The 27917-nt window shown below is 53.3% G+C and overlaps 2 protein-coding genes across 27 annotated transcripts; both read left to right on the top strand.

Moving 5' to 3' along the window:
• Positions 1–117: 117 nt before the first annotated feature.
• On the top strand, positions 118–21874 carry LOC101802747 (arf-GAP with SH3 domain, ANK repeat and PH domain-containing protein 1-like). The gene is made up of 26 exons (XM_021271314.4): positions 118–289; positions 2160–2232; positions 2486–2631; positions 3538–3612; positions 5145–5194; positions 5309–5438; positions 5911–5996; positions 6439–6514; positions 7876–7962; positions 8098–8198; positions 9349–9418; positions 9877–9964; positions 10378–10426; positions 10732–10895; positions 11030–11163; positions 11694–11785; positions 13046–13223; positions 14059–14144; positions 14484–14599; positions 15349–15416; positions 15881–15988; positions 16138–16342; positions 16975–17151; positions 17605–17750; positions 18589–18711; positions 19929–21874. Exons 1-26 carry the CDS (start codon positions 164–166, stop codon positions 20001–20003), a joined length of 2829 nt encoding a protein of 942 aa, XP_021126989.4. The 5' UTR covers positions 118–163; the 3' UTR covers positions 20004–21874.
• A 459-nt stretch (positions 21875–22333) lies between these two features.
• Positions 22334–27585, top strand: LOC101802936 (CMP-N-acetylneuraminate-beta-galactosamide-alpha-2,3-sialyltransferase 2). Of its 26 annotated transcripts, none has more exons than XM_072026426.1 (10): positions 22342–22475; positions 23374–23457; positions 23793–23888; positions 24110–24358; positions 24473–24754; positions 24966–25156; positions 25286–25465; positions 25863–25908; positions 26233–26352; positions 26799–27585. In XM_072026426.1, the coding sequence occupies exons 5-10, from the start codon at positions 24485–24487 to the stop codon at positions 26964–26966; spliced, it is 975 nt and encodes a 324-aa protein (XP_071882527.1). In that variant the 5' UTR covers positions 22342–22475; positions 23374–23457; positions 23793–23888; positions 24110–24358; positions 24473–24484; the 3' UTR covers positions 26967–27585. The 26 variants fall into 26 exon arrangements, with proteins under 26 accessions (XP_071882531.1, XP_071882527.1, XP_071882525.1 ...); XM_072026424.1 differs by having other exon boundaries at positions 23548–23888; XM_072026427.1 differs by having other exon boundaries at positions 22386–22404.
• Positions 27586–27917: the final 332 nt, after the last annotated feature.

The following is a 27917-nucleotide window of genomic DNA, read 5'->3' as shown; positions in this document are numbered from 1 at the left end:
ATGCCTGTCCGGGCTGTGGGTGTGCAAGGCAAGGGGCTCTCCCCTGCTCTTGCTGCTGGCAGCAGCATGACCCCATCCTCTGCCCTGTTCCCCTGCCTGGCCCCAGTGTGGCCTCGGCTCCCACCAGCAGTTCCTTTTCCTGGCACCGCCTCACTGCAGCACCATGGCGGCCCTCATCTCGGTGTGCGACTTCATGCAGCAGGTGCAGGAGGACCTCAGCTCGCCCACCACCTCCACCTTCACCAGCCACATGGGCCACTGCAAGGCCACTGCTAACAGCCTGGAGGAGGTGAGCAGGGGATGGAGACCACAGTGGGGGCACCCCCAAGGGGGCTTGGGGGTGGCAGGCCCCATGATGGTCCTGCAGGATCTGTGCTCGTACAGGCATCACCGTGTCATTTGTCACCATGAACAGAGAGCGGTGTGAGTACCTCTGGGTGCTGGTGTGTGTTGCAAAAGGCACAGAGCGAAGGCCTGGCAGAGGCGGGTGAGGGGCTGTGGTGGCCGGGGGACAGACACGGATCAGTGGGGACAAACGCAAAAGGGGTTTTGTGGGAAGGCTGTGTCTCATACCCAGCTCACACTGCTCTGTAGAGAGAAGACAGAGCACTTTAGCCAGTATCACCCTAAAAACAAAACAGAATTAAAGGAAGTTGTTGGGGTGGTGGGAGGGTTACCTTGCTTGTCCGAGGCTGAACTGTGCAATACACCAATGTGGGACCTTCGGCAGCCCAATGCAATTAAAAAATCCATGGAGAAAGGGTGAGGGCTGGTGGCTGAGTGCAGTATCCAATGCAAAACTTACGTGGGCCAAATGCCTTTGCTTCCAGACCCTGATATGCATTGGCAGGTTCTGGGCAGAAGGGGGAAGGGACTACTGTGTGGTCTGGAGGCCCCATGCCCCTTGGTACCTCCTCCTGCTTGGTCTGATAAATGGACTGGGACCAACTAAATAGCATCACCACCACATCACCTCTCATTATTTTGTAGTTTCAGCGGATGAAGGGAAGGTGTCTAAGGCTTTACCAGGGTCTGTCAGTGGATTGTGACCCCCTGTACTGTTCTGAAGTCCCCCAGTGCCTGGGGTCAATTATCTCTGCAGACTTTGAATGGTTCTGCAACTCCATAGATCAGTGGTAGCTACCGAGGCTTTTCTCTCGGCCCTCTGGAGGCCAGAATTTACTCAGAAGCCTTGTGCATGGGGCAATTTCCTTGTGTTGCTTAAGTTTCAACTGTTGCTCTATTATGCATGCTCAAGGCAAAGTGAAAACTTCTGTCCATTAAAACAGAGCTGTCATGTCAGGAAGCTGTGGTTAGAGAGAAAGATGTACACTGCTGAAATTGGTGCTGTCTGCAGAGTTCTTGATTCAGGACTCATGACAGAGGGGACAGAAAACACAAGGCCATGGCTCCCACTGCCGAATGGCAACAAACCCTGGCCAGGCCTGCAGTAAAAGCAGCAGGCTGGTGCTGAGCTGGGATATAAGGGGACCACATTTCATCTTTGGCAACACAGCCCTGGAGGGCTGGACCAGGTAGATGGCAAGGGAAAAAAAGTGGAAAGCTGAAATAAGGCCTTGAAGTATGCCTGTGGCTGCCTCCTGGAGAGCCAGCACTCCTCAGGGTCTTGTCAAGACCTAGGTCAGCCTCCATTTGAGGGTTTGGCCTGAAAACTCAGTCCTAAACACATCTGGGCGAGAGGATGCTAAGGGTTGTGGGTGGCAGCTTATTCCCGGGGAATAAGAGTTCAGGAAAAAATATAGGAAGATAACTTTCCAGCTTAATGCTCTCTGAATACCTAAATGTTTATGGTGAAATCCCTCAGATGACGTGGTCTTTACTGTGCTGACCCATACAGAGCCTGACTCACATCCTCTTCTGCTATTAGGGTTCAGCTGCATGGCTTGGTTGATGTGGTGCACACCAGAGGTGGTACCCAGCCCCCCCTGCTGTTAAACAGTCCTTTTTCTAAAATATTATCTGATTCTCTCTCAGTAACTCTTTTACGCACTGGTATTTAAGATACTCATAGACAATTACCACTAGACCATCACCTACCTGCAGTCTGGCCTGGGGATGCTGAGGCTTGGGCTGAACTCTGCGGATTACAGAAATGTGTGTATGGATGCAGTCAATGACCATAACTTCTGCATTTCTAGGCCTTGGATGCAGACCGAGCTGTGCTGCAGAAGATGAGGAAAGCAGCCAAGGCGGAGCACAGCTGTGGACAAGGTCAGGGCAGAGCAGAGGCTGGAAGCTGCAATGGGTGGCCAGGGGGAGTCCTTGCTACAGGCTGGGTTGTCTACCGGCAGCAGAGAATACCGGTCCCCGGGGTTCCTATAGCTGGGTAGTGGGTATGCGGGGCAGCAGGAGGCAGTGGGAGCTGGCTCTGGAGCTTGATCAGAGCTGGGCATGGTGGCTTTTGGCAGGGAGTATATCCTGACCTTCCTTCTGCACTCACTGGAGACCATCCATGTTTTCCCAGATCTCATCAACCACCTGGCAGCCCACATTGCTGCCCAGGAGAAGTTCTCAGCCAACTACCAGCTGGAGGGTGAGGAGCAGCTGGCCAATGCCTTCAGCACCTTCGCAGCCTTCTCCCAGGAGCTGCTGACCGCTGTCAGGAGCCTGGTAGGCAGCTCTGTCCCCTGTGTGACCATCGAGCAGGGCCCCTGGCTTGCAGGGGTATGTGGGTGGGGAGGGTCCCCAGGAAGAGTCTCTGGTCCCTAGCCTTGAGGCCCAAGCTCATCCCTTTCCTAGACCAAGGCAGGAGCCCATGGTGAGCAGCAGTCGCAGAGCTGGTGATACAGCCTACATGGCCAGGACTTGGTGCTGACCTCAGGCTGATCAGAAGAGGCGAGCTTATGGTGGCCATGTCAGAGCCAGGTGGGCTGCAGCATGTGGAGGATGGGTGTCCCCACCATGCACATGATGCCAACAGGGAAAGGGGTGTACTCAGGAATCCTGCCCTTGTGCCTAAGGCAGGCTCTAATGATTTTGGAGGGTACTGTGTGAAGCCTTGCCAAGGAGCCATCCTCTGCACCCGTTTTCAGAGGCTCATTATGAGTTGGGGTACCTCTCAAGCTCTTCAGGAACAGCTACAAGAGTTTTCAGGAGACAGAAAGCTCTGTTGTGGGCACATTTGCCTAAACTTGGCCTTTTCCTTGTGCTGAAATGACACAGTTTGGGTTAGCAAGGAGCTGGGAGAGCCTTGGGGATCACAGAAATGCTGGCTGCAAGGGTACACTGGAGGTTTCCAGTACAGTGTCCTGTATGAAGCCATGCTCTCCCCAGCACTGGCTTAGGCTGGCTGTGAGTTTTTTCCAGCTTGGTAATTTCCAAGGGTGGAGGCTTTTAGCTGGCTATTTTCCAAAGTGGTTCCTTCTGTGCACTCACAAGCAGATGTTGAAGCAAAATGTGTCCAGTGACACCTGTTGGTAACCTGGCTACAGGTATCAGCAAGGATGTGGAGCATCCCCTGCTATCCTGACTGGCTTGGGCAGTGTCAGCTGCATGATCTCTCTCTTTTCTTTCCAGTTGCAGAGTTTGTACCACAACATTAACTTTTCCCTGGAGTCGTTAATAAAGGGCGACATGAAAGAGCTCAAAGGGGTAAGCAGAAGCTGAAGGTGCTGCTCGGCAGCGGGACTGTTGAACAAGAGGGCAGAGCAGGTACCAGCTGTGGGGGCTTGACCCCGGTTCATGTCCTAGGGAACCCCACTAGGGTAAGCATGAATGCACTCAGCTCTATGATGAGGCCCCCGTGCTGGCTGGGCAAACCAGCTCAGGAGGAGCAGGGACAGTGCTGCTGCTCCCTGGAGCAGATCTGTGCTATTGCTCCAGTGCCATCTTCCACCGCACCTGCGGATACTCTGACAAGCATCCCATGTTTTCTTCTCCATATTTTTTCTTTTTTTTTTTTTTTTCTCTCTAATTGCCAAATATTGAAACAAACCCTTAGGCATCCCATTGGGAGCTAGTGCTACACAGGAGCAGCAAAATGGAAGGAGAGAGCAAATTCTGGAACTTTTAGCATGTAATATGATAAAAGAATATAAATTGTGAAGGAAAAAAGTCTGCTATTTACATTAAGGACAATGTGACAATGTCAAGAAGACATTAGAAACCCAGAAAATCATTCAGAGAGAGAGGAATAAAAACAGCTGCCCATAAGAAGTCATGATTAAGCTGAAGGCATTTTTAATGCGAATCAACAGGAATCACAGCCTGACCTGAATCTGTTTGACATTTTTCATTAGAATGGAGACAAACACAAGATCTGCCCTTATAAGGTTCTGCCTTGACATAAAGAAATTTCTCCTTGAGGGATAGAGAAGCCTTGGGACAAGAAGCCAGATAGAATGTGGGGTCTCTCTCCCTGGGAGTTTTCAACAACCACCTTGACAAAGCCTGGCCCTAATTCAGTGATGCCCCAGCTTGGAGCATGAGGCTGGGCTGGAGACCTCCTGAAGTCCCCCCTCCAACCTGAGGGCCTTACCCAGGGGATTTACCCCATCTTTCTGTGAGACAGAGGTCTGCAGAGCAGTAAGCAGTGAGAAAAGAGAAGTGTGGCATAAATGCATTTAATGGACAAATGCGGTTGTATGTAGCAAGACAGTAAAATCACATGATGTTAGATGAGAAACATATAAGGAATGAACTTGTAGCAGCAAGACTAATTCACTATTGAATGAGTACTCAAGGAAGAATCAGTCTGACAATGTTGCCAGCTTTAGGTGGGTTTCTGATGTCTTTCTGAGAGGTGTTTGTTTTAGTTAAACACAATGTTCTGGCTTCAAAGGCTGAGAAGCTGGTTGCTACTTTCTGGGTTGTGTGCATTTTAGCAATTCCTTCTGCCCTTAAAAATGTGAGTCTGTGAAAGGTTTCATACCTAGGTACTGCATATTTGTGTGGGTGCAAGCACACGCCTGTGAGTGACCTGCACTGGTGAGTGCACTTGTTCACTGCACATGTGGCAGAGGTGAGGGAGAGCCTTCCTGGGGAGGGACAGTCCTGTGGACAGCCATATCTTGGGTCTGTGGGGCTTTACTGCCAGGGTGACCTTGTGGGAATGCAGTATGCTCAGGGTGAGGAAGGGTCTGTCCTGATCATAGTCATCAAACAGTACCTTTGGCTGTTCCTAGGAGTTCAAGAAGCCCTTTGAGAAGGCCTGCAAAGACTATGAGAGCAAACTGTAAGTTGTCAGGCTTCCTTGCCCTGAGACGTGGACCTGGAGGCTTGTTTTTGGCTGCTTTCACTAGAGAGCAGTCAGACGGAGCCTTTCAAGTTTCTCTCCTCTTTCCTTGAGCGCGAAGATTGAGAAGGAGAAGCGCGAGCTGGCGAAGCAGCATGGCATGGTGCGGAGCGAGCTGTGCAGTGGGGAGATTGCTGAGGAGATGGAGAAGGAGCGCAGGACCTTCCAGTTAAACATGTGTGAGGTAAGGACAGGGACAGGGCAGGTGGGAGCAGCTGGGACATGGCACATACCCCACAGGTCTGTCTGGCTCCTCCCTGCCCTAGTTCTTTGTGGTCTGCCCACATGGTCCCTCAGTTGGAGAGCTGCCTGGGTTGAAGTAGGCTCAAGCCAACCTTGGATAGGGGCTGATCAAGGAGTTTAGATGAAGCAAGAGCCTATATTAACCTGGCAGTAGAGATGCAACTGCACCCATCATGGGTCCATCGCTCTCTTGGCCAGATCAGGGCACTTATGTTCATGGGCCCTGCCTGCCACAAACTTCTCACCCCAGAAAAGCCACATAAGCTGCTCCTATCAGGGCCTGACTACCAGGAAGAGCCACAACACACTGCTCTTCGCTGGTAATGGGGGTAGGGAGTGGGCATAAAGACAAGCATGTGAAAGACATTTCTCTCTAAGTTAAACCTTCAGTCACTGTGTCATTTTCCCTTCAGTATCTAATCAAAGTGAATGAGATCAAAACCAAGAAAGGGATCGACTTGCTCCAAAACCACATCAAGCACTGCAGCTCACAGTTCAAGTAAGATGACTGTCATCCTGCCTTCACTCCCCTTCACTCCAGAAGTGCTGGTTTTAGAGGGAATCTGGGAGGTGGTTTAATTTGCAGGACCTAGAGGTCTTGCAGTTGAGTTGGCCTATTCTCTAACATGCCAAAAATTGTCTTCTCCTGGAGGTGGTGGAGACAAGGATCTCAATGTTGTGTGCCTACTCTCTTTAGTCTGACATACTTCATATGACAATATAGGACAGACAGCAGGCAGCTTTCACTGAAATCTGGGATGTGAAGAAGACAGTGCTGAGCACTCTCCCTGACTGTAACTGCTTCAAAGTATATTTAATAAGAAAGCTTTTTTTTTTTTTTAACAATGAAACAAAAGCTTGGGACAGCCCAGTGCTGGCTTTACAGCCAGCACTAAGAGCAGGATTTCAGACTGTGCTCTTACGTTAGCCTCCCCTCTCAGTTTTTTCCAGGAATGTTTAAATGCAACAGCAAAACTGAAGAATTTTACAGAGAAGCTCATCCCAGAGCTGCAGAGTGTGAGTATTCATCTGAGGTTGGGTGCGTCAAGGGGGTGCAGGCTGGAGAGTGGGGATGTCTGCCCCAGGGCTTCCTCTTCCTTCCAGATGAGAAAGTTCTGGGGACTTTCTCATCTGTCGTCATTTCCTGAGCCTGCAATGTGTAATGTGACCCTTTGAGGGGAAATGCAGCCATCACTGGGAGTGGGGAAGTTTTGGTGTCATACCCCAGGGCACAGAATAATATTAAGAAGAAACATAGAACTGGATACCGCAGGCACTGACGTATTCAACTGTCATAGCTGCTCTTCAGGCTTTCAAGTTTCTCATCTGTGCTCCTGGCTTTCCTGCCCATTGCTACTAATTGAAGCTCATCATGCTCTTCATTGGGGGCTTTGTCTTGCTGGAGAAATTCTCACAGGGCTGTGTAAGCCTTGTGACCTTCAGCTTTTGACTTTGGGCTCTGGCAATCATACATGGCCAGGAGACAGGAAGAAGTTTTTCAAAATGGCAAAGTCTATGGTGGGATTTCAGAGCCTGAACACTGCTGGTACCAAGTCCCTCGAGTACTGCAGAAGGTTTATGTTAGCATTTCTAGACCTGAGATCTAGTTTGCCTTGCTCCTCCTTTTCCAAACCTCCTCATAAGTCATGATTTGGGGGGGTCTGGGCTATGATCCTCACCCACAGACTGTGACAGTGTCATTTGTAGTCATTTCCCTGGTCCTGTAGTGCTGCTCTCCTCTGGGCAACTGCGATTTTGTTTGAAGCCATCTGCTCTAGGGGAATTATTCTGCTTCTTTCATAGTGTAATCATTCATATTGAAATTAAAATTCATTATTTAAATAACAAAAAGAGAGGACATGCCACCCTGGAGTGAGGTAACTGAGCACAGCAAACAGCATCTTCTGGGTCGTTCATGCAGACCTAACACCAGTCTTTATTTCAAGGCCATAGTCCTCTACCAAGATCCCTGGTGGAAATGAACTTTTTGATGGCGTGGTGGCTTTTTAATTACTGACACTACCAAACTGGAGGAAGAAAAACAAACAAACCCTACAGCGTCCTTCAAGCTGTTGGTTGTTTTTGCACCACAGAGAGCTTCAGACTGTTGTTTTCTCAGAAAATAACACGGTGGCTGAAGTGCAGACTGCCTTTGCCATGTTGCCGGGGGTTGTGCCTGCTCCCTCACGGAAGTTTCTGTTGAACAGCTTCATGCACAGGCACCACGGTATTGCAGGGGAGGAGCGATCACCTCCCACCTCAGGAATGGGGCTCGCAATGGACCTGGGGAAGTGACGAGGCTGAGGGGCACAGGGCAGGGGCACGGGGCTCTCCTCCTCCTCCCACGTGAACTCTTGCTGTGTTTTGGTACCCTGCAGCTGAAGGCCAGGCAGGACGAGGAGAAGAAGCAGCTGTGTGCCCTTCGGGATCAGCTGAGGGCAGTGTTGCAGCTGGAGCAGAAGGAGGTAAAGCCAGATCCTTCTTCCCAGGGGAGCACCCTCACAGGGCACCGGTTACCCTGTCACTCCTTCCCTCCTGCCCAAAGCAGCCCCAGCTGCCTTCTGGTGTGATCCTGGCTGCTATTCCTCTCCTTCTGCTAGGATACTGGGAGCAAGCAAGCACGGTACAACATGCACCAGCTGCAAGGGAACAAGCAGTATGGCACGGAGAAGACAGGGACCCTCTTCAAGAAAAGTGATGGGTAAGTTGGGATTCGGCGTGTCCCTTATGGTTGTACGTTGGTCCTCTGTGGCCAGCACAGGGCTCACCCAGCCCGACGTCCTCTTCTGGAGTGATAGCAAGGGCTGAAGAGCGGGACAAGCTGCATGAAGGTGTGCTTGGCACTGTCCCAGTCTCCCAAAGCTTTATACACAGGGCTGCAGGCAGCTAGTGTCCATTCCATGGCCCTCAGGGCATTTCTCTCATGTGAAACTGCCTAGTGCCCTCTGAAGCTCCTCATGGATGGGGTGAGGACTTATACACAGGCTGGGTGAAGTTTTCTGCTCTTTCACATGCCTGCCTCCTGGCCCTGACATGTCCCTTGCTTTTCCAACCCTCTGACCCCACAGATCAGTACTGGGCTCAGCTTCCTGCATGAGATTTGGGAGAAGGAACACAAATGTTGTGTGGCTTACCAGCAGCGCAGATCAATGCCACCTTGGAGATGGCATCAAGGGCCACAGGAGAAAGACAGCAGGGAACAAAGGTTCCCCTTGTGCTGCTTCAGACCCATCCTGTGCCCATGCCCAGGAGTCAGATCATGAGCTCTGCTGTCGTTGAAGAGAGGCACTCCAACCGGTGTATGTGAGCCTGAGGGCTGGGGACCTGCACTGGGAGATGAGCAGTCCTGGGAAGGGTCTTGAATGGTCCTAGAAAAACCTGAAACTGGACCGAAAATAATGAACTGAAGCTCAGGAGTCCACTTCACTGCAGGTTGAAGTTCAGTCTCTCCCCCTTTTTGGGTGTATCTCCTCCATCCTTCTCCCATTTACAGTCTTGGAGGTGTTAGGAGCAGCTTGGAGGTAATGATCCTGGCTGTTTGCTGGGGACATATGCAAAGGTCTGCGTGCTCTGTAGCAGGACCTGCTGCTCCAAGCAATGCTCTGTGTCCGCATTGCCTCTGCCGCAGCTGTGTTACCCATCTGTACAAGCCTGTTCTTATGCCATATGATGGGCCCTTCTCAGTTCAAAGCAGACCAAGAATGACAGACTCTGGCAGTATGGATAGGATGGCTGATGAGAGCCATGTTCCCACGCTGTCCCTTGCACAGCTCTTATGCTCACCAGCACTCCTGCTCCTCTGCCTGGAGGGTTGTTTGTGTCCTCTCATCCCACCCTCTGCTCATTTCCAGGCTGAGAAAAGTCTGGCAGAAGAGGAAATGCACCATCAGGAATGGCTACCTGACCATCTCTCACAGCATGGTAGGAATTGGTTCTTCTACCCTGCTCTGCTCCTGCCGGGGAGCTGCTGCCTGCCCCTGCTGGGTCAGCTGAGCCCCTGCTGCCCAACACTCCAGTGGCTTCTGGGGACCCAGCAGAGCCCTCGTGCCTGGCACTTGCACTGCTTGTCTGCCCTGCCGAAGCAGACTTCCCACTGAGATCTGAATCCCTTTGACCCAAGGGACAAATATGGGAGGCCCTCACTTGCCTGTGTGCATGGAGGGAGTGAGCCTGAGGACCCGGCACCCTCAGCATGGGTTGGCTGTTGGGAAAGAAAAGGTCCACATTACTGCTTCTTGCATTACTCCTGAAAGCAGAATCAAGGATGAAGTGCTGGGGGCAAGGCAGGTCCGTGGCTCTGGAGCCAGGTGGCGATTGCCACTGCTGGGCCACCACCATTTGATGCCACGAGGCCTGAGTCTTCCTTGTTCCACTCATAGCCCAACCGCCCGCCAGCCAAGTTGAACCTACTGACCTGCCAGGTGAAGCTGAATGCGGAAGACAAGAAATGCTTTGACCTGGTTTCATGTGAGTGCTGGTGCCTGTCCCATGGCTCCTCCAGAAAGTGCCTGGAGGGTGGTGGTGCTTCGGGTTCAGAGACTGAGTGCAGGCAGGGAGGAAGTGAAGCTCTCAGCTTTGGGTCAGCTTGCGAAGTTGTGGTGGGGGGCAGCTGTGCTCAGAAGCAGCAGTGAACACACAGGGCATGAGACGGGCATTGCAGCAGTGTGTGTGTGTGTGTGTGTGGACTGCGAGAGCACAGTTCCTGTGCAGCATCTTAGCCAACACCAGCATCCCTCAATCCCAACACGGGAGAAGGTCCCTTTGCTGGGGGAGCATTATGGAGGGGCCAGGTGGGAAGGGGGTGGCTGTCACCCCGCCGAGCCTGGTGGGCAGGATGGGTGAGCGCAGCGCCCAGGGAAGCACGGCTCTGTGTGTTTCAGACAACCGCACGTACCGCTTCCTGGCAGAGGATGAGCAGGACTGTGTCGCGTAAGTACTGCCAGCAAAGAGCAGCTCAGTGGCAAACAGAAAATGCTTGTCCATCTGCCGATGGGGAGACAGCTCTTCAGCTAATTAAACAGATCACTGCTGCCCTTGTTTGATGCCCTTCCCATCCTTGGTGTGTCCTCATTGCTTTGGGGGCTGGCAGCAAGCAGGTCATGGTGCCCCACAAAGTTTTCTGGCACCATTTTTCTGCTGGAGTCCTGTGGGGAAACTTTGTGCTTGGTGGCTCCATGCAGAGCCAGGCTCTCCCCTGCGGGGCCCCACTCCTAAGTCACTTTCTGCCCACGCAGCTGGGTGTCTGTCCTCAGCAACAGCAAGGAGGAGGCGCTGAATGTGGCCTTCAGCAAGGTGCAGGGCGGAGGGGAGAGCAGCAGGGAGGAGCTGACCCGGGCCATCATCAAGGAGGTCAGAGGCATGCCTGGGAACAGGGAGTGCTGTGACTGCTCAGCACCGGGTGAGAGCCAGCTGTTTGCCTTCCCTTCATGCTCCAGCATCTCTCTGCTGCTGGTCCTGCTGTGCAGCTTGTGCCCTAAGCAGTGGGATGAGAGGCAGGAGATGGGCGTGAACCTAGCAGTGTTGTCTCTGCAGATCCCACCTGGCTCTCCATTAACTTGGGCATCCTGATCTGCATTGAGTGCTCTGGGATTCACAGAGAGATGGGTGTGCATGTCTCCCGCATCCAGTCACTGTCTCTGGACAAGCTGGCAACCTCTGAATTGCTGGTAGGATGCTGCTGGTGTGCTCTGTCCACTGGCCTTCTCATTCTTCTGCTGTGGTCTTTCTGAAACCAGCCTAACTCTGTTAGGTTTAGGGGCCCATACCAAGCTGTAATGCCTGGAGTTTCATGGTTACTGTGGTAGGAACTGTTATCTTCAAGAAGAGGAGGAGAGTATTACTTTGCTGTTCCTGGGTCACCCATCTCCCCCAGCTTTGTCCCGTGGTGCAGGGCAGGACCAAGCCCAAACTGGGATAGAGCAGTGTGGGGTGGACAGGGGCTGGAGGCTTTTCATGGTGCTATTTTAGTTTTGGGACCATTACATGCTCAGATCCATGCATGCAATGCATGTTGGAGCTGGGAGATATCAGCAGTAGGAGTCAGGACAGAGCCTCTGGCTGTGGGACACAAACATCCCCACACCCCTTGACATCCCCCATACCTGGCCAGCATCTCAGCCCCAAGCTTCCTCTCCTGCTGCCACACGTGTGATGCTGCTGCATGTCCCATGTCACCTCTAGCTGGGCTGTTTTGCAGCTGGCAAGGAACATCAGCAACGTTGGCTTCAATGACATCATGGAAGCGAATCTTCCCAGCTACTCTGCCAAGCCTGCGGTGCACAGTGACATGTGAGTTGCTCTGCAAGAGCTGGTATTTGTGGTCATGCTCAGCAGTCCTGCTTGCTCCCTGCAGTGACCAGGCATGTAGCACTGCCCGATCTCCTCCCCAGGCTGTAACTTCTCTTTAGAAGCAATTTCATCAAGCCCAGCAGGAAAGGTTTGATAAAAGAGAACGGAGGAGTGAGGAAGAGCCAGTCAGGATTGAAGAGACAAAGCTGGAAAGGGAAAGGCAAGAAGAGAAACCTAAAGTGGAGCTGCCAATCAGGACGGCTCTGTGGCTGTGCACATCTGTAGGGAGGATGGCCCTTCCACCACAGGTGGGAGGGTGGAGTGGGGACAGTGACTTACCTGGTGCACTGCAGTAATCCACAGAGCTCGGGTGGTGGCTGGTTCCAGCAGTAGCTGAGGGCTTCTCCAGGGCTTAGTGTCACAAATCTGAGCTTCAGCAGAGTTCTTGAGGGAAACCCATAGCTGGGGTTATCAGGGCTGAGGGGACATTCAGGAGCATGGAGAGGCAGACCAGGCACAATCCAGGTCCATTCCAGGTATGTAAGGCCCAACTAGGGAACCTTTTAGACAGCATGGATCTACACTGCAGTAAATAGATGAGCAAGAATTGGGCACGTGGTTGGCAGACAGCAGGGAGAACCAGAAAATGCAACTGCAGGAGTGGGGTCAGGGTTGCCAGATCCAGCACTGGACTTGGCTGCTAAGAAAACAAACTGTTTGCAGTAATAATAATCGCCCTTCTGTGATCACCTTTTCTGTTGGGAGTGCTCCAGTGCCCCTGGGTCACACCTGCTGCCCCCCAGATCTTCTGGCTGGTCACTGCTTCTGCTGCTCTTGCACCCTCCATCTGGACAGCTTGCTTGGCCAGTCCTCCTCCAGAAGCCATTCCCGATCCTTGCGTACTCTTTCCCAGCTCACACCTGGTGCTTCCCCAGCATCTCATTGCCAGGGAGCTGAGCCCAGTGCAGAGCTCTTCTCTGCTTGGAGAAGAGGCGATAGAGGGGTCTGGAAGTGGTGAGCGTGTGGGAGAGTGGGAGATGAACTGATGCTTCCCTGTCCCTCTCAGCTAGACCTCAGGGCATTGGAGGAAGGTGGTGGGAGCCCTGCTAGAAGCAAGGACAGGAAAGGTGCTACGTTGCCTGGCAGATCTGCAGGAGAGACAGGGAGAGCAGCTGGAGCAGCAGGAGAGGAGGGAACGCCCCTGTAGGCTCATGGGGTCACTCCAGGGCTCCTAACTCTCATTTGGCTGGTCTCTGCCAGGGCCTTCCGGAAAAATTTCATCATTTCCAAGTATGTTGAGAAGAAATATGCCAAGAGGAGCCCTGCTTCTCAGTGTCCAAACCTCCCAGAAGCCGTCAAGAATAAGGACATATTTTCTTTACTCCAAGCTTATGCAGAGAACATGGATTTGAGCGAGCCTGTGCAGGCACCTCTGCAGGTATGGCACCTGGTGGGTGGCACCATCATCAGGGGAACAAAACAAGGGGCTCCTACAGGCAGCTGCACAAGCTGGGGATGCAGGGAGCAGACCCTAGTAGCTTCTACCCACAGAAGGCAGTGGGATGTTTTGGGGGTGTTTGGGAATGTTTTGTTCTTTGACAAAAGAACCTGCAGAGTGAGGAAGGCCATGGCAGAGGGGGGTTTTCGCAGTTGCTGTGCCATCTCCTTTCCCAGCAAGGACACTGGTGGGTGTTCTCCCAAGTACAACTGAAGGAGCAAAATGCTGCCATGAACAAGAATGGGATCTCCTAGGACAAACTGGCAGGCAAGGACCAGTTCCACAGGGAGCAGCTGTTATGCACCCCGAAATCATTACCTTGATGAAGGTCTGCTGCTGGCCTGAGGAAAAAAAAAGTTACCTTTCTTTGCTGTTTCTAAATGTGAAAAGGGATAGATTCTTCATGAAGAAGAATAGATTCCTCATGAAGCCAACACAAATATATAATAAAGGTTCTGGGTAAAGGGCAGATGATAAGCAAATGAGTAGCTAAGCCTCTGAGAAAAATGAGCAAGCTGTGCACAGAGGACAAAGAATAGGTGAGAGTGTGCAGAAAACCTTTCTGGAGAAACATGGCTCTATGGCTCCACGCTTTTACTCAGTTCACATGAGCCTTGGTGGGCATGGCTCCAAAAAGACAAGTAAAACCTGTTTCTATTCACCTGTCAGGGATTTTAATTGTGTAAAGAACAGTTCTTGAAAGACAGAGCTCTTCTCTGGGATGCCAGTGTTGGCAGACCCATCCTGTTTTTTGCTGTTTCTGTCTTGGTTACAGGAACCTGGGGAGACCATTCTCCACCTGGCAGTGCTGTTGTCTGACCAAACCTCATTGCATATTGTTGATTTTCTCGTCCAGAACAGGTAAGTTTAAGACACCCAGTCAGCTTGTCGTGACTAAGCCACTGCTAGTGAAACGTGCAAGGCTCATGGGCTTCTCCAAAATGCTCCCAAAGAAAAGAAGAAGCACCAGGGCAGGCCTCCCAGCAAATGTGCCTTGGGGTGGACTTGGGGTAGCCATCCCTAGATCAGAGGGGCCTTACCTTCCCTCATGTCCTCTGGGTTGAGGTGCAACAGTGGTGGTGACCGCCTCTTCTCAAGCACTCTCCAGGAGACCTGGGGAAGAATGATGTGTAGGCCAGCATGTGGCTGGGGCCAGCAGCTCTCCTCAGATTTGCTGACAATATCCACCTTTTGCTGCAGTGGGAGCCTGGAAAAGCAGACTGTGGTGGGGAACACGCCACTTCACTACTGCTGCACTCACAACAAACCCGAGTGTCTCAAACTGCTGCTGAAGGCCAAAGCCAGCATTGCCATCGGTGAGTGGCCATGGGATCCCTAAGTCTTCTAGCTCTTCTCTGCGAATACCACCCTGACCTTGCTGGAGTGCTCAACAGGGCTAGTCTGAGGCTGGGGAGGTTTGGGAGAGGCCAGTTAGTGACAGTGTTCTGGGGACCCTGCCCATGGGCTGACAGGCCCTTAACTTTCATTTTTAGAGCCAACCCTGCAATGCTGGAGAGCAGGTAGGAGGGCTGCCAAAACGCAGGTGCCCTGGAGCCCAGTCACAGGTCCTGTCATTTATAGTGTCTATGAATGGCCTCTTCACAACACAGAAGTGAACTTTAAAGCTGGGATCCTGGGTGACATGGGAGGTCACAAATGTTTTTACCATCTGGTACCAGCTGAGTGGGTGGGTGTTCTGAGTCATGCTTCATGGGCACTCCTGAGATGTAAACCATCTCCGTAAACCATCATACTGACTCTTTGTTTCAATCTGGGCTTAGGCTGTCCCTTCTCTTCAGATAATTTTTCCTGTACTTGTTTGTCCCCAGAAGCAGCATGTAGATGTGATGGGATCTGAAGGATCTGTTGATCTTGGTGCCATCAGCACCTCACTCAGCTCCTCTGAGGGTCTCTTCCTGCTTCTGGGGCTCCTGAGCTGGACATGTCCTCTCCTCCTTCCCCCACGACCGTAACATTTCTGCTGCAAGTCTCCACAGGCTTCCTGCATGCAGAACTGCCCTTCACTTCTCTGAAAATGGTTCAAGGTTGCCCTTTCCCCCCACAGCTAACAAAGCAGGAGAGACAGCCCTGGACATTGCCCGGAGGACAAGACATTCCCAGTGTGAACTGCTGGTAGGACATGGTGTCTCAGCCCCTGGTTTTGGGGCACATGCTGGCAGCAGAGCATGGCTGGGGAAGACACTGCATGGATGCTTGGCGCAGGGCCACCCACATCCTTCAGCATCTCCACTGCTGGTGTGGGACACAGAGGGGGGTGCCAAGGGGTCTGGCAAGTGCTGGAACTGCTGGTGCGGGGTCCCTCAGGGCTGGGCAGTTTGGGACAGGCCAGGCAGTGGGACCTGAAGCTGTACCAAGCCATATGGGGTGAGAGCATCTCCTTGGCAAGTCTAAGCCCTGCTTTGGCCATGTCCCAGCATGTATGTTTGGAGACCTTTGCAAAATCCCCAGCCTGCTGGATGGGAAGCACCACTCACAGCTTGCAGTTGTTTTCTGGACAATCAAAGTGTCGGTCAGGGATGGGGCTGGTGTGGCAGGACATGGCTGGTGGGTCCTCAAGGGACTCCTCAATGCTCCAGCTGTTGCAGGCCCAGAACAACCAGTTCAACCCGCGCGTCGATGTAGAGTATGAGTGGTGGCTGGGCCAAGACGACATGTATGAGAGCGATGAAGACCTGGATGAGAAGGTGAGGCCCCTCCATGGGCCTGAAACTCTGGAGGACTCGAGTCTATGCATGTCACCACAGGCCCTGCTCCCACCACACTGGAGCAGGCGCTCCTGTACTGGCTGATCGCCCTTGCCACGTGCACTAACTTATGAATATCTGTTTCCTAGCTGGGTCTTATGAAGAGGGGGTCTGCCCATCCCCAGAGCTGCTGCCAGCCCCCTGCTACTGCCTCCAGGCTGGAAGCAGCAGAGCCAGTGCCCCAGGGGAGGCAGCTGGACATCTACGCCCTGCCACACACCCACCTCCACAGCCTGGACATGCCACCAGCCCTCCCTTACCTGCCTTCCTTCCCACCCCAGCGGGCAATGTCAGGTGAGATCCTGCGTAGGGTGGTGGGGTGAGCTGCTGGAGCCCATGCAGCCTGGTTGCATCAGCAAAAGATGGGACCCTAATGAGGTGTGAGGGGCTGTCTGGTGCCGTAGGATGCCCTTCTGTCCTCTTCTCCTTGAGGGAGGAAGGCTGGCTTGTGCTGGCTGGTTTTGCCTAGCACTGAGCCCCACTTTGAGGAACAGCATGGTGTATCCTTACCCTTGGTGCGTTCCTGAGCGCTGCGGCTGTTGGGAAAGGCAGAGGTGAACATGTTTAGAGTCAGAGCTGGGAAGAAAAAGCTGCCAGCAGAAACATCAGCATTGCAGTTCTGCTCCTTAGTAAGATGGGATCCTGCTGCCCTTGCCCATTCTTTCCATGGTGTGTCCCAGCTCTGAGAGCTGGAGCTCCCCAGTTCCTCAAGCTGTTCTGCTTTCTGGGAGACTTGCCAAGTCCTGCCTTACCTCCCCTCCATCTGTCCTAACTGTGGCTCCAACCTCACAAATTTCTCAAGTCAGACGTGCAAGTAGAGAAATGATTATTCCTGTTGATGCATTTGTCCAAGTTTTCCCCCAGAGTTTTGCTTTTAGAAGCTCTGCTTGCTGCTGACCCGTGATCTGTTTTTGCTCCCTTTTTAGTTCCTGAGGGGTCACGTCCTCGTCTTCTTACCAGCTCATCCAACTTTGCTGAGGACACACGAACCAGAAGGAGCCCCCCGCTGCCTCTCATCATCAAGCACAAGCGTACATCCTCAGAGCCAGCTCCTTGGGTCCCACTTAGCCCTGAGAAACCAAGTCTTGCCATCCTGGCTTCGGGTAATGAACAGATCAGCCCAGAAGGGGCAAGAACAGGCCATGCCATGGGGATTGGCCATGCTGGTGGGTCTGTGGCCCAGCACCTGCTAGATCAGACTGGTCATGGCTTGTTGAGCTGGGTTACTTGGGGGGCACATTGGAGCTGCACGGCCCAGCTCCCACCACTGACGGCTCTGCCTAGTGATGCTTTTCCTCACCCCAGACTCCACTCTAAGTTTTTCTGCTTCTTAAGCACATCCTCTTCCCCTGGTGCCCCTCTTAACCCCAGAGCCAGATCCTGTTTCCCTTCCTGCTTTCCATCTCAGACAGCTGGGGTACTTTTTTCTCACACTGTGACAAGGAGCAGGACTGTGCTGCACAGTGTTGCCCAAGAGTGGTGGTTGTTGTTGTCAACAGGTGTTGTCCACCTGTGTTTAAAGGTAGGAGGACGTGACCACCCTGCTTGTGTTGTAGGTGCCCTGAAGGCCATGGACTGCCTCTACGCGTCTGTTCCCAGCAAAGCTGGACAGCCTGGCCCACACCAATCCCTCCAAGAGCCAGAGCCATGTTGTGGATATCCCCCACATGTCCCACCTCCTCTTCCTCAGAGGAGCAGTTTGGTAGGTGGTCATGGGCCAGGATCAGCTTAGCTCGGCTCCCAGGTCTGCCCGGATTTATCACCTCTGGTTTTGAAGTCAGCTGGAGCTGGTCCCAGCAGCCGCTCCTCCCAGCACCTCTACTGTGCCTCACTGGCTTTGACATCTTCCCAACAGATGCTGGGAATTATGTGCATGGGAATGGCAGGTCCCTCCCAATGCACGCTTGGACCCATGGAGATTGCTGTTATTTGCTGCTAACCAAAATCCGCATGATGCTCCAGTGCCTTTTGAGAAAAGCCTTGTTTGTGAATTCAGGTTGTTGGCAGATCAGGGTGCACTTCTGGACAAGGACAAGGGATCCATGTCCACCTTGGCCCAGCCTCTGTGCCCCAGGGAACATCCTTCTCCCCAGCCCTTTCATTAGGGGGACCTTGCTTGGGTTGCTTGGGCCTGGGTTGTGCTGAGCAGCACCCCTGCCTCCTTGCACAGAGCTGCTCTGGGAACTGGGGCCCCAAACAGTGTGTCCACCACTGCCGCAGTCCTGGAGAAGAGGAGCAAGTGCCTCTGGACAGATGCCCAAGCAGAAAGAAGCCTCTTCTGGGGCTCTGTCCCATCCAAACTCCCAGCAAGTGCTTGCCCACCTCTGCCCTCCCTCCTTCAGGGGAGGGTGGGGTAGGATCATAGAGTCATAGAATATCCTGAGTTGGAAGGAACCCACAAGGGTCATCCCACAAGGGTCATCGAGTCCAGAAGCTGGACTCGATCAAGAAGTAAGGCACTAAATTTATTTTACTAGTGTGTGGCAAAGGTGTGGCACAAGGGATGGAGGAGGCCTGACAATGCTCTCTCCTGCTTGCAGAACAAGCTGCTGCTTCGCAGGGTCCGCGCTCTTTATGACTGCAATGCTGACCGGGAAGATGAGCTGACTTTCCGCACAGGCGAGATCATTGTGGTGTCTGAAAAGGAGGACAGCAACTGGTGGGTGAGTGAACCCATGTGTGCTGGACAGCATTGGGATGCGCACAATTCCCCTCTTCATGCATCTCTTGCCTCAGTCCCAGGACTGTCACACCAGTTATCATTTCCTGCTTTGCTTCTGTCTCTCCATTTTCCATCTTTTCCTTGACACCTGGGCAACCTACTCTGCATCCTCACATCCTGCATGGACCTCCCACCTCTAGTCTGCTCTGCTGCTGGGACAGGTGCCAGCATGTTCCCCTCCCTCTCCTCATGGCCTGGTCAGTCCCCTCACCCTGCAGCAGCTTCTTTGTCCCCCCCCCTTGCATCCCCAGCCAGCTACCCTCTGTGTGGGCATCAGAGGCTGCTCTCCTGTGGGCTGCTGTTGGCCCACTCCAAGGCAGGCAGCTCCTCAGCCCTGATGTGAGGAGAGCATAGGACGTCTTGCCCACTACCATGCTGGCTGGTGTCTCCAAAACAGGACTTCCTTGCCAGCTGCGGTGGCTTCTGCAGCCTCAGCAGAGCCAAAAGGATCCTGTTGTGTCACAAGTTTCTTGCATACCTCTGGGTTTGTAATCCTGCAAACCGTGAGCTATCTGCTCTTGCTGGCAGCAGCATGGTTCCTCCAGGGCAGCGAGTAGGGTTGGGCATGGGTGTAAATGCACACCTCACTTACCCCCTGAGGACTTAAGCAGTAAGCAGTGATTACAGTTGTGGTTTCCTTATCCTTCAAACAATTGCAAACAGCAATTGCAGCACTTTAGGAGAAGCAAATTCAAAAGCTTCATTGTTTGTAGCTAATAACTGATAACCCTCATTTTAAAATGACACCTAATTTCTAACCCAAATGTGTCCAAATTCTCCATTCCACCATCAAATATATATTTTATATCGGAGAAGAGCTTTTTCTCCTGGATGTTGGTCTGAAAAAGTATTTATAGGCAGCAGTCAAACCTCCTCTTGAGATTCTGCTCCATAAACTATGTAGAAAACTCTTCTGCTCCCTTCTGTAACATCACATTTTGCAATTTGTACATATTCCATCTGTTTGCTTATCTTTCTGTTGCACAGGTATCTCCCATGCCAGGCTCAGCCCCCCCCAGTGCCGCATGGAGACACAGTCTCAGTCCCTCCTCTTGTGCGATGGTTCTCTCTGTTCAATCTTCCTTTTCTCAACCAGCCACAGCATCCTGCAGAGCACTGTTTGGGCTCACACCTCCTTTTTTTCCTTTCTCCTTGCAGAAAGGCTGGATTGAAGGACAGCCTCACAGGCGAGGTGCCTTCCCTGCTTCATTCGTTCATGTGCTCAATGAATAGGAGCCATTTTGATTCAGGAGGGTAGAACTGATAAGCCACTTGAAATGCGACTCTCCCCCAGAACTCCACCTGTGCCCCTGGTCCCAGCATCGCCTCTCCTCCCACAGCCAACCTGCCCCAGAGCACCCCCTGGACAACAGCACTGGGTCCCCAGAGCCCCACATGCCACAGTTTGAGCAGCCTCTGGGGCTGAGGTGCAGGCAGCAGGCACAGAACAGGCCACTGTGCTTTCCCCAAGTGTGGAGAAATTGCCTAAAGTAACTAGGAAAATTAAACTAATATTCACATTTTAAAGAAGATGTACAGCATTGAAAAAGCTTCCAGGGTGGAGTGTAGCTGCACTCCCTAGGCCTCCAACCTTAGATGCTATTGCACTGGGGGAACCTGGTGTGCTGACTGTGAGGAACAATATGGAGCGTAGAGCGGAGACATCGCGGCTAGGCTCTGTGACCAGGTGGGGACCCGACTGTTCTTATGCACACCGAGACCGGTAAGCTACCCTGAGCCAATGACCTGTCATATTTTTGACAAAATGCTGTACCCTAGTGCACTTTTGCTCATTATAATATCATTATAATACCAAAACACACCTCCATCCCAAAAGCTACACGCCTCCAAGGTGCAACCACCCCTCACTGAGCACACGCTCTGAGTTTCTCAGAGCCTATACCTTCAAATGAAAGTGAGAAAAGTTTTTACCAATCATAACCAAGATATGATTGACTAGAGTCACACAAGCTCCACCTTAAAGATAGAAAATAATATAAATTGGCTTAAGAGAAAGGGGATGTTAGGGAAGATACCATCACGAAGGATACCTTCTGACTTCTGGGATCAGTTGATGGGCTGAGCCTCTCTTCCCCCCTCACTGGGACACCATGGGGTAAGATTTGAACACTTGGTTATACCAGGTGTCTATGCAGAAACATAGAAATCCCTATAGAGCCTTTGTGCCTTTTAAAGCGTTAATAGCCAGGCTGTGTACCTGTGTATTTCATGCATGCTAGCTTGCTTTTGCAGACAGTGAATTTATTGCTGGCAAGCCAAAGAACTTGTGTACCTGTTGCTGTAATAAATTGCAATTAATTGCATTGTTCCTAGCCATGATAGTTCTCATTGAACATGACTGGAGTGAGGGTGTGCTACGTTGTTGGTGAATCTGTGACCATGATTGTTCAATACCCTGAATCTGACCGGACCCATAACAGTTAATCAGCTATGTCCCTTAACGTGACACCAAGCACACTGCCTGTCCCGTGCACTGACCACTCTAATGGAAACAGTGGTGCTGTAGAGCCATGCTGCTGCCCTGCAGAGCTATTGGGCTGCGAGCAGAGCTGTGCTGCTGAGCAAACCCTGGATAGTGGCTTTGGCTGAGGATGGGGCATGGCAGGAGCCTTAAAAATTCAAATGAGCTCAGTGGAGCCAGCAGCACTGAGCACTTGGGCTGTCCTCACTGCTTGCGCTGGGTTGAGACAGGGAACAAGATAAAGGATGTTGATTCTGTAGGTCTTAGCTAGCACAATGGTATATTAACAACCTCAAAGATAAGGATGTAAAGGACTGTATGCATAGATAATGGGACCAGCAAGACCTGCCTTGACTGCTGAAGTCTGTCGAAGAAAGAAAAGGTCAGAAGTTTAGCAACAAGGAAGACTTCTGGCCTTCAACAAAAGACCACCAGAGTACACCAGATGACCACCCAAGGACTCCAGTACACGTGAAGAGGGGTGGGAACCTATTTTAATGATTCTTCGGTGATCTGATGAATATGCAAGAGACTTACAGGAAATAAAATGAATAGGTATATAGCCCACTAATATAAGCACACTACCCGTATGGTGCTGTAATAAAGAATACCTGCTTAATAACTTTGATAACTGAGTTTTCACTGTGTCAAGGTTTCAGTGTTGGTGCTCTGGAAAACCTGCTCCGTGTCCGCTCAGTGCAATGCTTCAGGCTGCAGGATGATGGAGAGGCCCTGTGAGTCTGCTGCCAATAAATACTAGTGCTTCAGGAGTTTGTGTTGTGCAGGGCTGTTCTGGTTTAGGTTTCTATCTCTTTCCCCTTTGCCAGTCCCCCTCAGGCATCAAACCCCCTTATGGGCAGCAGAGCAAAGCAGGGCTGACCTCCCCTTGAGTGAAATCGGAACAGTTTAGATTGCACGGCTTTTCTCCATGGGCCAGCTTTTTCCAGTTGCCAAGGCACATTTTACAGCCTTCCTTACTCCTTCCTGAGCCAAAATCCTGTCCAGGTGACCTAAAGAAACCAGCTGACGAGGCACCGGGTGCACAAGGCTGTCGAGACCTCTGTGTTTTCAGCAGAGGATGAACCATCCCAGCGTAACCTGCAGGGTGCAGGACAGCAAGTCCACGCCAGGCATTTTCTCCCGCCTCCAGAGGTGTGATTTTTATGCTGAATTGCCTGATTTTACGCTGAATACACAGCCCGCAGCTGACTCCACCATTTGCGGTGAGGCTCCGGGCTCCCTCACTTCCCCTTCCTGCGGCAGCCATCACAAATAGCGCTGAGCGCTGCTGAGTGTGGCGGTGTCGCCTCTGCCCAACCGCGCTCAGAGGCACCTCCTCCAGAATGAGAGGGCCAGGCGACAGGGGGATCGCAGCACCCGGGGAGCCCCTTTCCCATCTGCGGGTGTGGGGAGCAGCGTCCCTTGGGACTGAGCGAGGCCAGGGACGGGTCTGTGGGCTGCTGGTGTGCCCCAGTACCTGTGCTGCAGTGCACGTCTGGGTGTGGGGCTGGCGGTGTTTCAGCTGCCACAAGGGTGTGGGTGGCCCTGCTGCAGAGGTCCCGTCAGCAGAGCAGGGGCTGTGTGAGACTGCTTGTCCCTGCCCCCCCACCCCACAGGGCCCTGCCCTGAGCCTCTTGCCTGCGATGGGTGACTGCAAAAAGCTTCATGAACTGTGCTGCCTGATTCCCCTGGCTCTGGGCTTAATGGAGCTGCTGGCACCGACTGTGTGGCCCTCAGCCAGAGCATCCTCCCTCAGGGGCTGCGGGTTAATAAACCCAAGACTGCAAGCTCCTGAACCAGCTTCCCTCCTTCCCCGGGTGACTGCAGGCCTGGCAGGTGTGTCGGAGGGATGCTCTGTGCCTCCAGCACAGCTGCTGGTGGGGGGGGCACAAGCTGACATCGCAGGCTCGGCACTGGGAAGTCTTTGGGGCGCAGAGCTGTCATTTCATGGCCTGCTTTGAAACTGCGCTTCCTGCACAGCCGTGGCTGCGCTTCCGGCATGCTTCTGTTGGCTTGTGCGCACTTCCCCTTGAGAAGTAACATTTAGCTTGCCCGTGGAAGGACCGGCAGGGAGTGACTGCCTGGGACCAGCCAAATCTCCCACCTCTGCTCTTGGCTCAGACTCCTAGGAGGAGCGGTTTTGCCGTCGGGGGCACGTTGCGCAGGTCCATTTTTGGGCAGCTGGCTGGACACCACGGAGAGCAGGTATGTCTGTGCTGTCGGAAATGGTGACTGTGGAGACATGAACCCGGTTCTCACCCGTGGTCCTTTCTCTGGCCTGGATTTGCCTGCAAGAAAGGGGCTGTGGGGAGCACTGAAGCCCCCCCTCCCCATGAGGGGCAGGAGTGGGTCCCCGTCCTTCAGCTTTCCCGGTGCAGTGGTGAACCCCCCAACCTGCTGCTCCTGACACCACGACAGAGGCTGTCCCGCTGTCCTGCTCGTGCACTCACGTGGCTGCCTTGGCCCATGGAGTCAGGTACTGAGGTGCTGGGCATGCTGTGGGGAAGAAAAAAACCAACAAACCTTTTTCTTCTGACTAGCTTTATGGAAGTCCTTTTAGATGGAGGACAGGAACGTCACTCACAGCTAAGGCTATTGAAGAAAGGTCCGCACAGACACACACACGCACGCACCAGGTAACCACTTCTTGGTCCCCCTTGCCGGTGGAGATTTGGTGCTCCTGAAGCCTCAGAGTCCCCGGGCTACCAGGGAGCAAGTGCCTGGCCGGCCATGCAGCACCTGCATGCTCCACTCCGCGAGTGGTGGCGGGGAGGCTTCCTGCGGGGAGGCTGCCGGGCTCTCTGCCCGCATGGGGAGTTGGTGTGGGAGGCGTGGGAGCCGCTTTACTGGTGCACAGCCTCCACTCTGCAGGGAGCCAGAGGCAGGCTCAGGGCTGAGATGAAGAAGCTTTGCCACCACTCATCCATAGCATCATTCACAGACGCTAAAAGTGCAGCAGGCAGAGCGTGGCGCCTAGCATAGCATGTGTTGCCAGCTGGCCCTGACCTGACCTGCGTAACTGTCACAGTGTCAGGAGCAGAGCACAGCAATAAGGCCATTGAACGGTTTGGAAAGGAGACCCGAATTTCAGGTCTATAGTGGGAAGGTGAGTGGTGAAGTGGTCGCAGGGTGGGACCCCAGTGTGTCCCAGGAGTCTGGGCAGAGTCCTGCTCCTGCCAGCAGTGCCACTGCCACCAATCCTGGTGTCATCTTGCTGCAGGTGGCATGAGGGATGCAGTGCCGGAAGCGCACACAGGTGGTGCTGGCCCTGTGCCTGCTGCTCGTGCTGTGGCAGTCTTTCCAAGCCTCCATTTCTGGCCTTGGCCACCTTCTGTTCACTCCCTCTCTCTCTGCTGCCCGTCGCCCACCCCAGCCCACTGCCCGCTGCTCCCCCAGCACCAACACCTCCGCCTGGTTCAACGCTCACTACGACGCAGCCGTGAGGCCCCTGCTGACAGGTGCAGCCCACGAGCTCTCCCTGGATGTGGTTCAGTGGTGGCTGGTGAGTGGGCGCGTGGATGGGTGCTTGAGGACTTTCCTGGGCTCCCCAAATATGCATTCAGAGGATTCTTCCATGCCCATTGCCCTCCCCTCCCCCCCTCCCCCCAATCCCCCTCTTCATTCCCCTCATCCTTCTCCATGGCACTCAGGGAGGAGGGCGGGCTCCAGGCTGGGGGGGCTGATGCTATCTGTCCCTGCCTGTGCTCCCCCAGACCCTGCAGGGCCCCTCCGACAGCAGCCAGCTCCAGGCCATAATCCAGGAGCTTTTCACCGTCCTTCCGGCCCTGAAGGGAAGCGTGTGGGACCCATCCCAATGCAGGCGCTGCGCTGTGGTGGGCAACTCAGGGAGGCTGAAGGGGTCCCACCACGGCCCACGGATTGATGCTCACGACTGGGTGCTGAGGTGGGTGATATGAGGGTTCACATCGCCTCCTTGCTGCTGGCCAGGGTCAAACTACATCCCTGCCCAGCAGCCCGGGTCTAGCACGGCATGCACATTCCTTACGGGCCATGCCTTCCTGCTGTCTCCCAGGATGAACAGAGCCAAGACAGCAGGCTTTGAAATGGATGTTGGCACGAGGACAACCCATCACTTCATGTACCCAGAGAGTGCGATGAACCTCTGGCCTGGCGTCCACCTTGTCCTAGTCCCTTTTAAGCCTCTGGACCTGAAGTGGGTGACCAGTGCCTTCTCCACAGGAGAGCTCTCACGGTGCGTCCCCTCTGCCGTCCTGGGGCCTTGGGGATGGCACCTCTCTTGCTGAGGAGCCTGGAGCATGGTGTAGGAGGCAAAGGGCTCAGAGTCCCTTGAAAAATGCTCTGCCCCCTCTGCACTGCAATGTGGGGAACCAGGTGCTGAGAGGTCCCCATGGGTCTTGGGCATCCTGCATCCCTGTAGCCCGGTGAGCAGGATGGTGTCTGTCCCCACCGCGGGGCTGTGGGCTTGATGCTTCCCTTTCCAAGGCCAGGCCAAGGGACACCACGGGGCCAGCTCAGGGGTTGGGGGGAGTGCCATTGGCCTGGTGTTGGTGGTCGCAGCACACCAGCTACTCCTGAAGGATTGGCAGCTCAGGTGTGTCACACTGATGGCTGTCCTCTGGCTTTTGCAGCACCTACATGAGAGTGAAACAGTTCATCAAAGCTGACAGAGACAAGGTAAGGGCTGGGCAGGCACCTAGTGAGCATCCCCTCTGCTCAAGCACCTGATGCTGGAACTTTGGGACAAGGGGGATGAAGGGTTGGTGGCCACCAGTGACCTGGCACTGCCTTTGGCTGTGAGGTGACCCCAGAAGTTTCTGCAAGGCAGTGCAGGATTTACAGCCAACTCCTCGTGTCCAGGCAGAGGCTGGGTGTGTTTTCTGGGAAGGAGGCAGCAAGAGGGGTGGGGGCAGAGCTGGCAAGAGGGAGGACTCGTGTCTGTGCTGGTGGCAGGGTCTGGCTGGTCCATTTGCAGCTTATTGCTCCTCTGCCCTTGCTCAGGTGCTGATCCTGAACCCGGCTTTCCTGAAGTACATCCATGAGACCTGGCTGCAGGGCCACGGCAGGTATCCCTCCACTGGCTTCACAGCGCTGCTGTTTGCCTTGCATGCCTGCCAACAGGTGAGTGCAGCCGCAGGTGCTCTGCTCTCACGGGGAGAAGGCTTTTCCTTGCAGCTGTGGAGAATTTCCTTTGCTGCAAGTTGTCTGTTACCCCTCGTGGTATTTTTGTTGGGTCTGGATCCAGCTCCCCTATAACACCACGCTGGTGCAGGGAGGCGCAAACTGGATGCAGCACTCAACCCACAGCCTCACAGTGTGGCGTGTGGGTGGACATTTGTGGCCCTCAGCTGCTGGCCACGCTCTTGCTGGTGGAACCCGGGACGTGGTCAGCTTGGCTGTGCCCCCTCACCCCATCCATTTCTCCCAGGCCCTGGTGCTCCGTGCCCAGAGAGGCCTTCTCCCACTCTGCAGTGACGGCTCTGCTAGAGGGGGAGGCAGGCACTCGCTGCAGGCTCTTGGGCTAACCGAGTGCCCATGCAGCAATGGCTCTGCTGGCCTGCCCGCAGGTCTCTGTGTTTGGCTTTGGAGCAGACAGCAAAGGGAACTGGCATCACTACTGGGAAGAAAACCGTTGGTCCGGAGCCTTTCGCAGGACGAGGGTCCACGACGCTGATGTTGAATTCAGCCTCATCCAGAGACTGGCAGCTGAAGGCAGAATTTTATTCTACAAATGACACATACCCAAGAAACTGAAGACAAGCTGCTAGCACAAGAACTGGCTGCTGGCAGCTGGCGCAGCTCTGTAGATTGCTTCTCCCCTGTGCTGCTGTGTGCCTGGGCTGGCCATAGCACCTGGCCAGAGGTCTTGGTGTTGGTTGTGCTGGGCCCAGCAGCTTGGCTCCATGAGCATGAGTGGCAGTGGGAGCTCAGTTTAGCCAGGAGGATATTTTCTGCAGGTCCAGGTCTTCACCAAGCAGGACACCGAGGGGCAGAAGTGGGGCTCACTGCTTGCTTTCAGAGCTCTAAGACTGCACGGTTGACAGCCCAGGGAGGCTGCAACTGTGGCCATGTTCACGCAGCCGGCTGTGCCAATGCATCTGTCCATGTGTTGGGGCTCAAAATTTCCCCCCTCTGACGGCTTTGGGGGAGGTTTATTGCTGTTCTTTGGGCAGGCACAGAAGGGCCTTCCTTTTTTTTTTTTTTTTGTATATAACTAAGGAGTATTTTCGTATTGTATCAAAGAAGACTAAGACATGAAAAAAATCAAGTATGCTAAGTCTGAATAAAGCAGACTTAAGTACAGCTAAAATGATCATATGCTGAATAAACTTTGAAAGCGCACGTGGAGCTATTATTATTTGTTATTATTATTTGTTTTGCTTTACTGCTCTTTAAAGGCAGTGCAAGTGATCTCAGCCCTTCTCTGTAGGAAAAGATCGCATATCCTGAAGCCTGAGCGCCATGAAATAGGTTTCCTCCTCCAGAGCAACATTAGCAGATGCTGCGATTGCTGGCGCTCTGCCTCCCTGACCAGGGACAGAAGCAAGCACCTCCCCACGCTCCATTTTTTGCTGATGCACTGGAACACACACTCCCTGTTCTGCAAGCAGGCTGCTAAATTCAAAAGCTTTAGCCACCCAGTTCAAGCAGATTCTTTTAAAGTAGTTGCAAAGAAATAAATAGTT

Source organism: Anas platyrhynchos, chromosome 21 (genome assembly GCF_047663525.1).
Source record: "Anas platyrhynchos isolate ZD024472 breed Pekin duck chromosome 21, IASCAAS_PekinDuck_T2T, whole genome shotgun sequence".
NCBI classification, from domain to species: domain Eukaryota; kingdom Metazoa; phylum Chordata; class Aves; order Anseriformes; family Anatidae; genus Anas; species Anas platyrhynchos.
Note: the sequence above shows the minus strand (reverse complement) of the source record. Positions and strands in the feature narration are given on the sequence as shown.

Excerpts from the sequence above, each read along its gene's own strand:
- LOC101802747 (XM_021271314.4), top strand. The coding sequence starts at position 164 with ATGGCGGCCCTCATCTCGGTGTGCGACTTCATGCAGCAGGTGCAGGAG. Across the intron at positions 8,199-9,348 it reads CTCTTCAAGAAAAGTGATGG|GCTGAGAAAAGTCTGGCAGA; the intron begins GTAAGTTGGGAT and ends GCTCATTTCCAG. Across the intron at positions 10,427-10,731 it reads GATGAGCAGGACTGTGTCGC|CTGGGTGTCTGTCCTCAGCA; the intron begins GTAAGTACTGCC and ends CTGCCCACGCAG.
- LOC101802936 (XM_072026430.1), top strand. The coding sequence starts at position 24,485 with ATGCAGTGCCGGAAGCGCACACAGGTGGTGCTGGCCCTGTGCCTGCTG. Across the intron at positions 24,755-24,965 it reads ATGTGGTTCAGTGGTGGCTG|ACCCTGCAGGGCCCCTCCGA; the intron begins GTGAGTGGGCGC and ends GTGCTCCCCCAG. Across the intron at positions 25,909-26,232 it reads TCAAAGCTGACAGAGACAAG|GTGCTGATCCTGAACCCGGC; the intron begins GTAAGGGCTGGG and ends GCCCTTGCTCAG.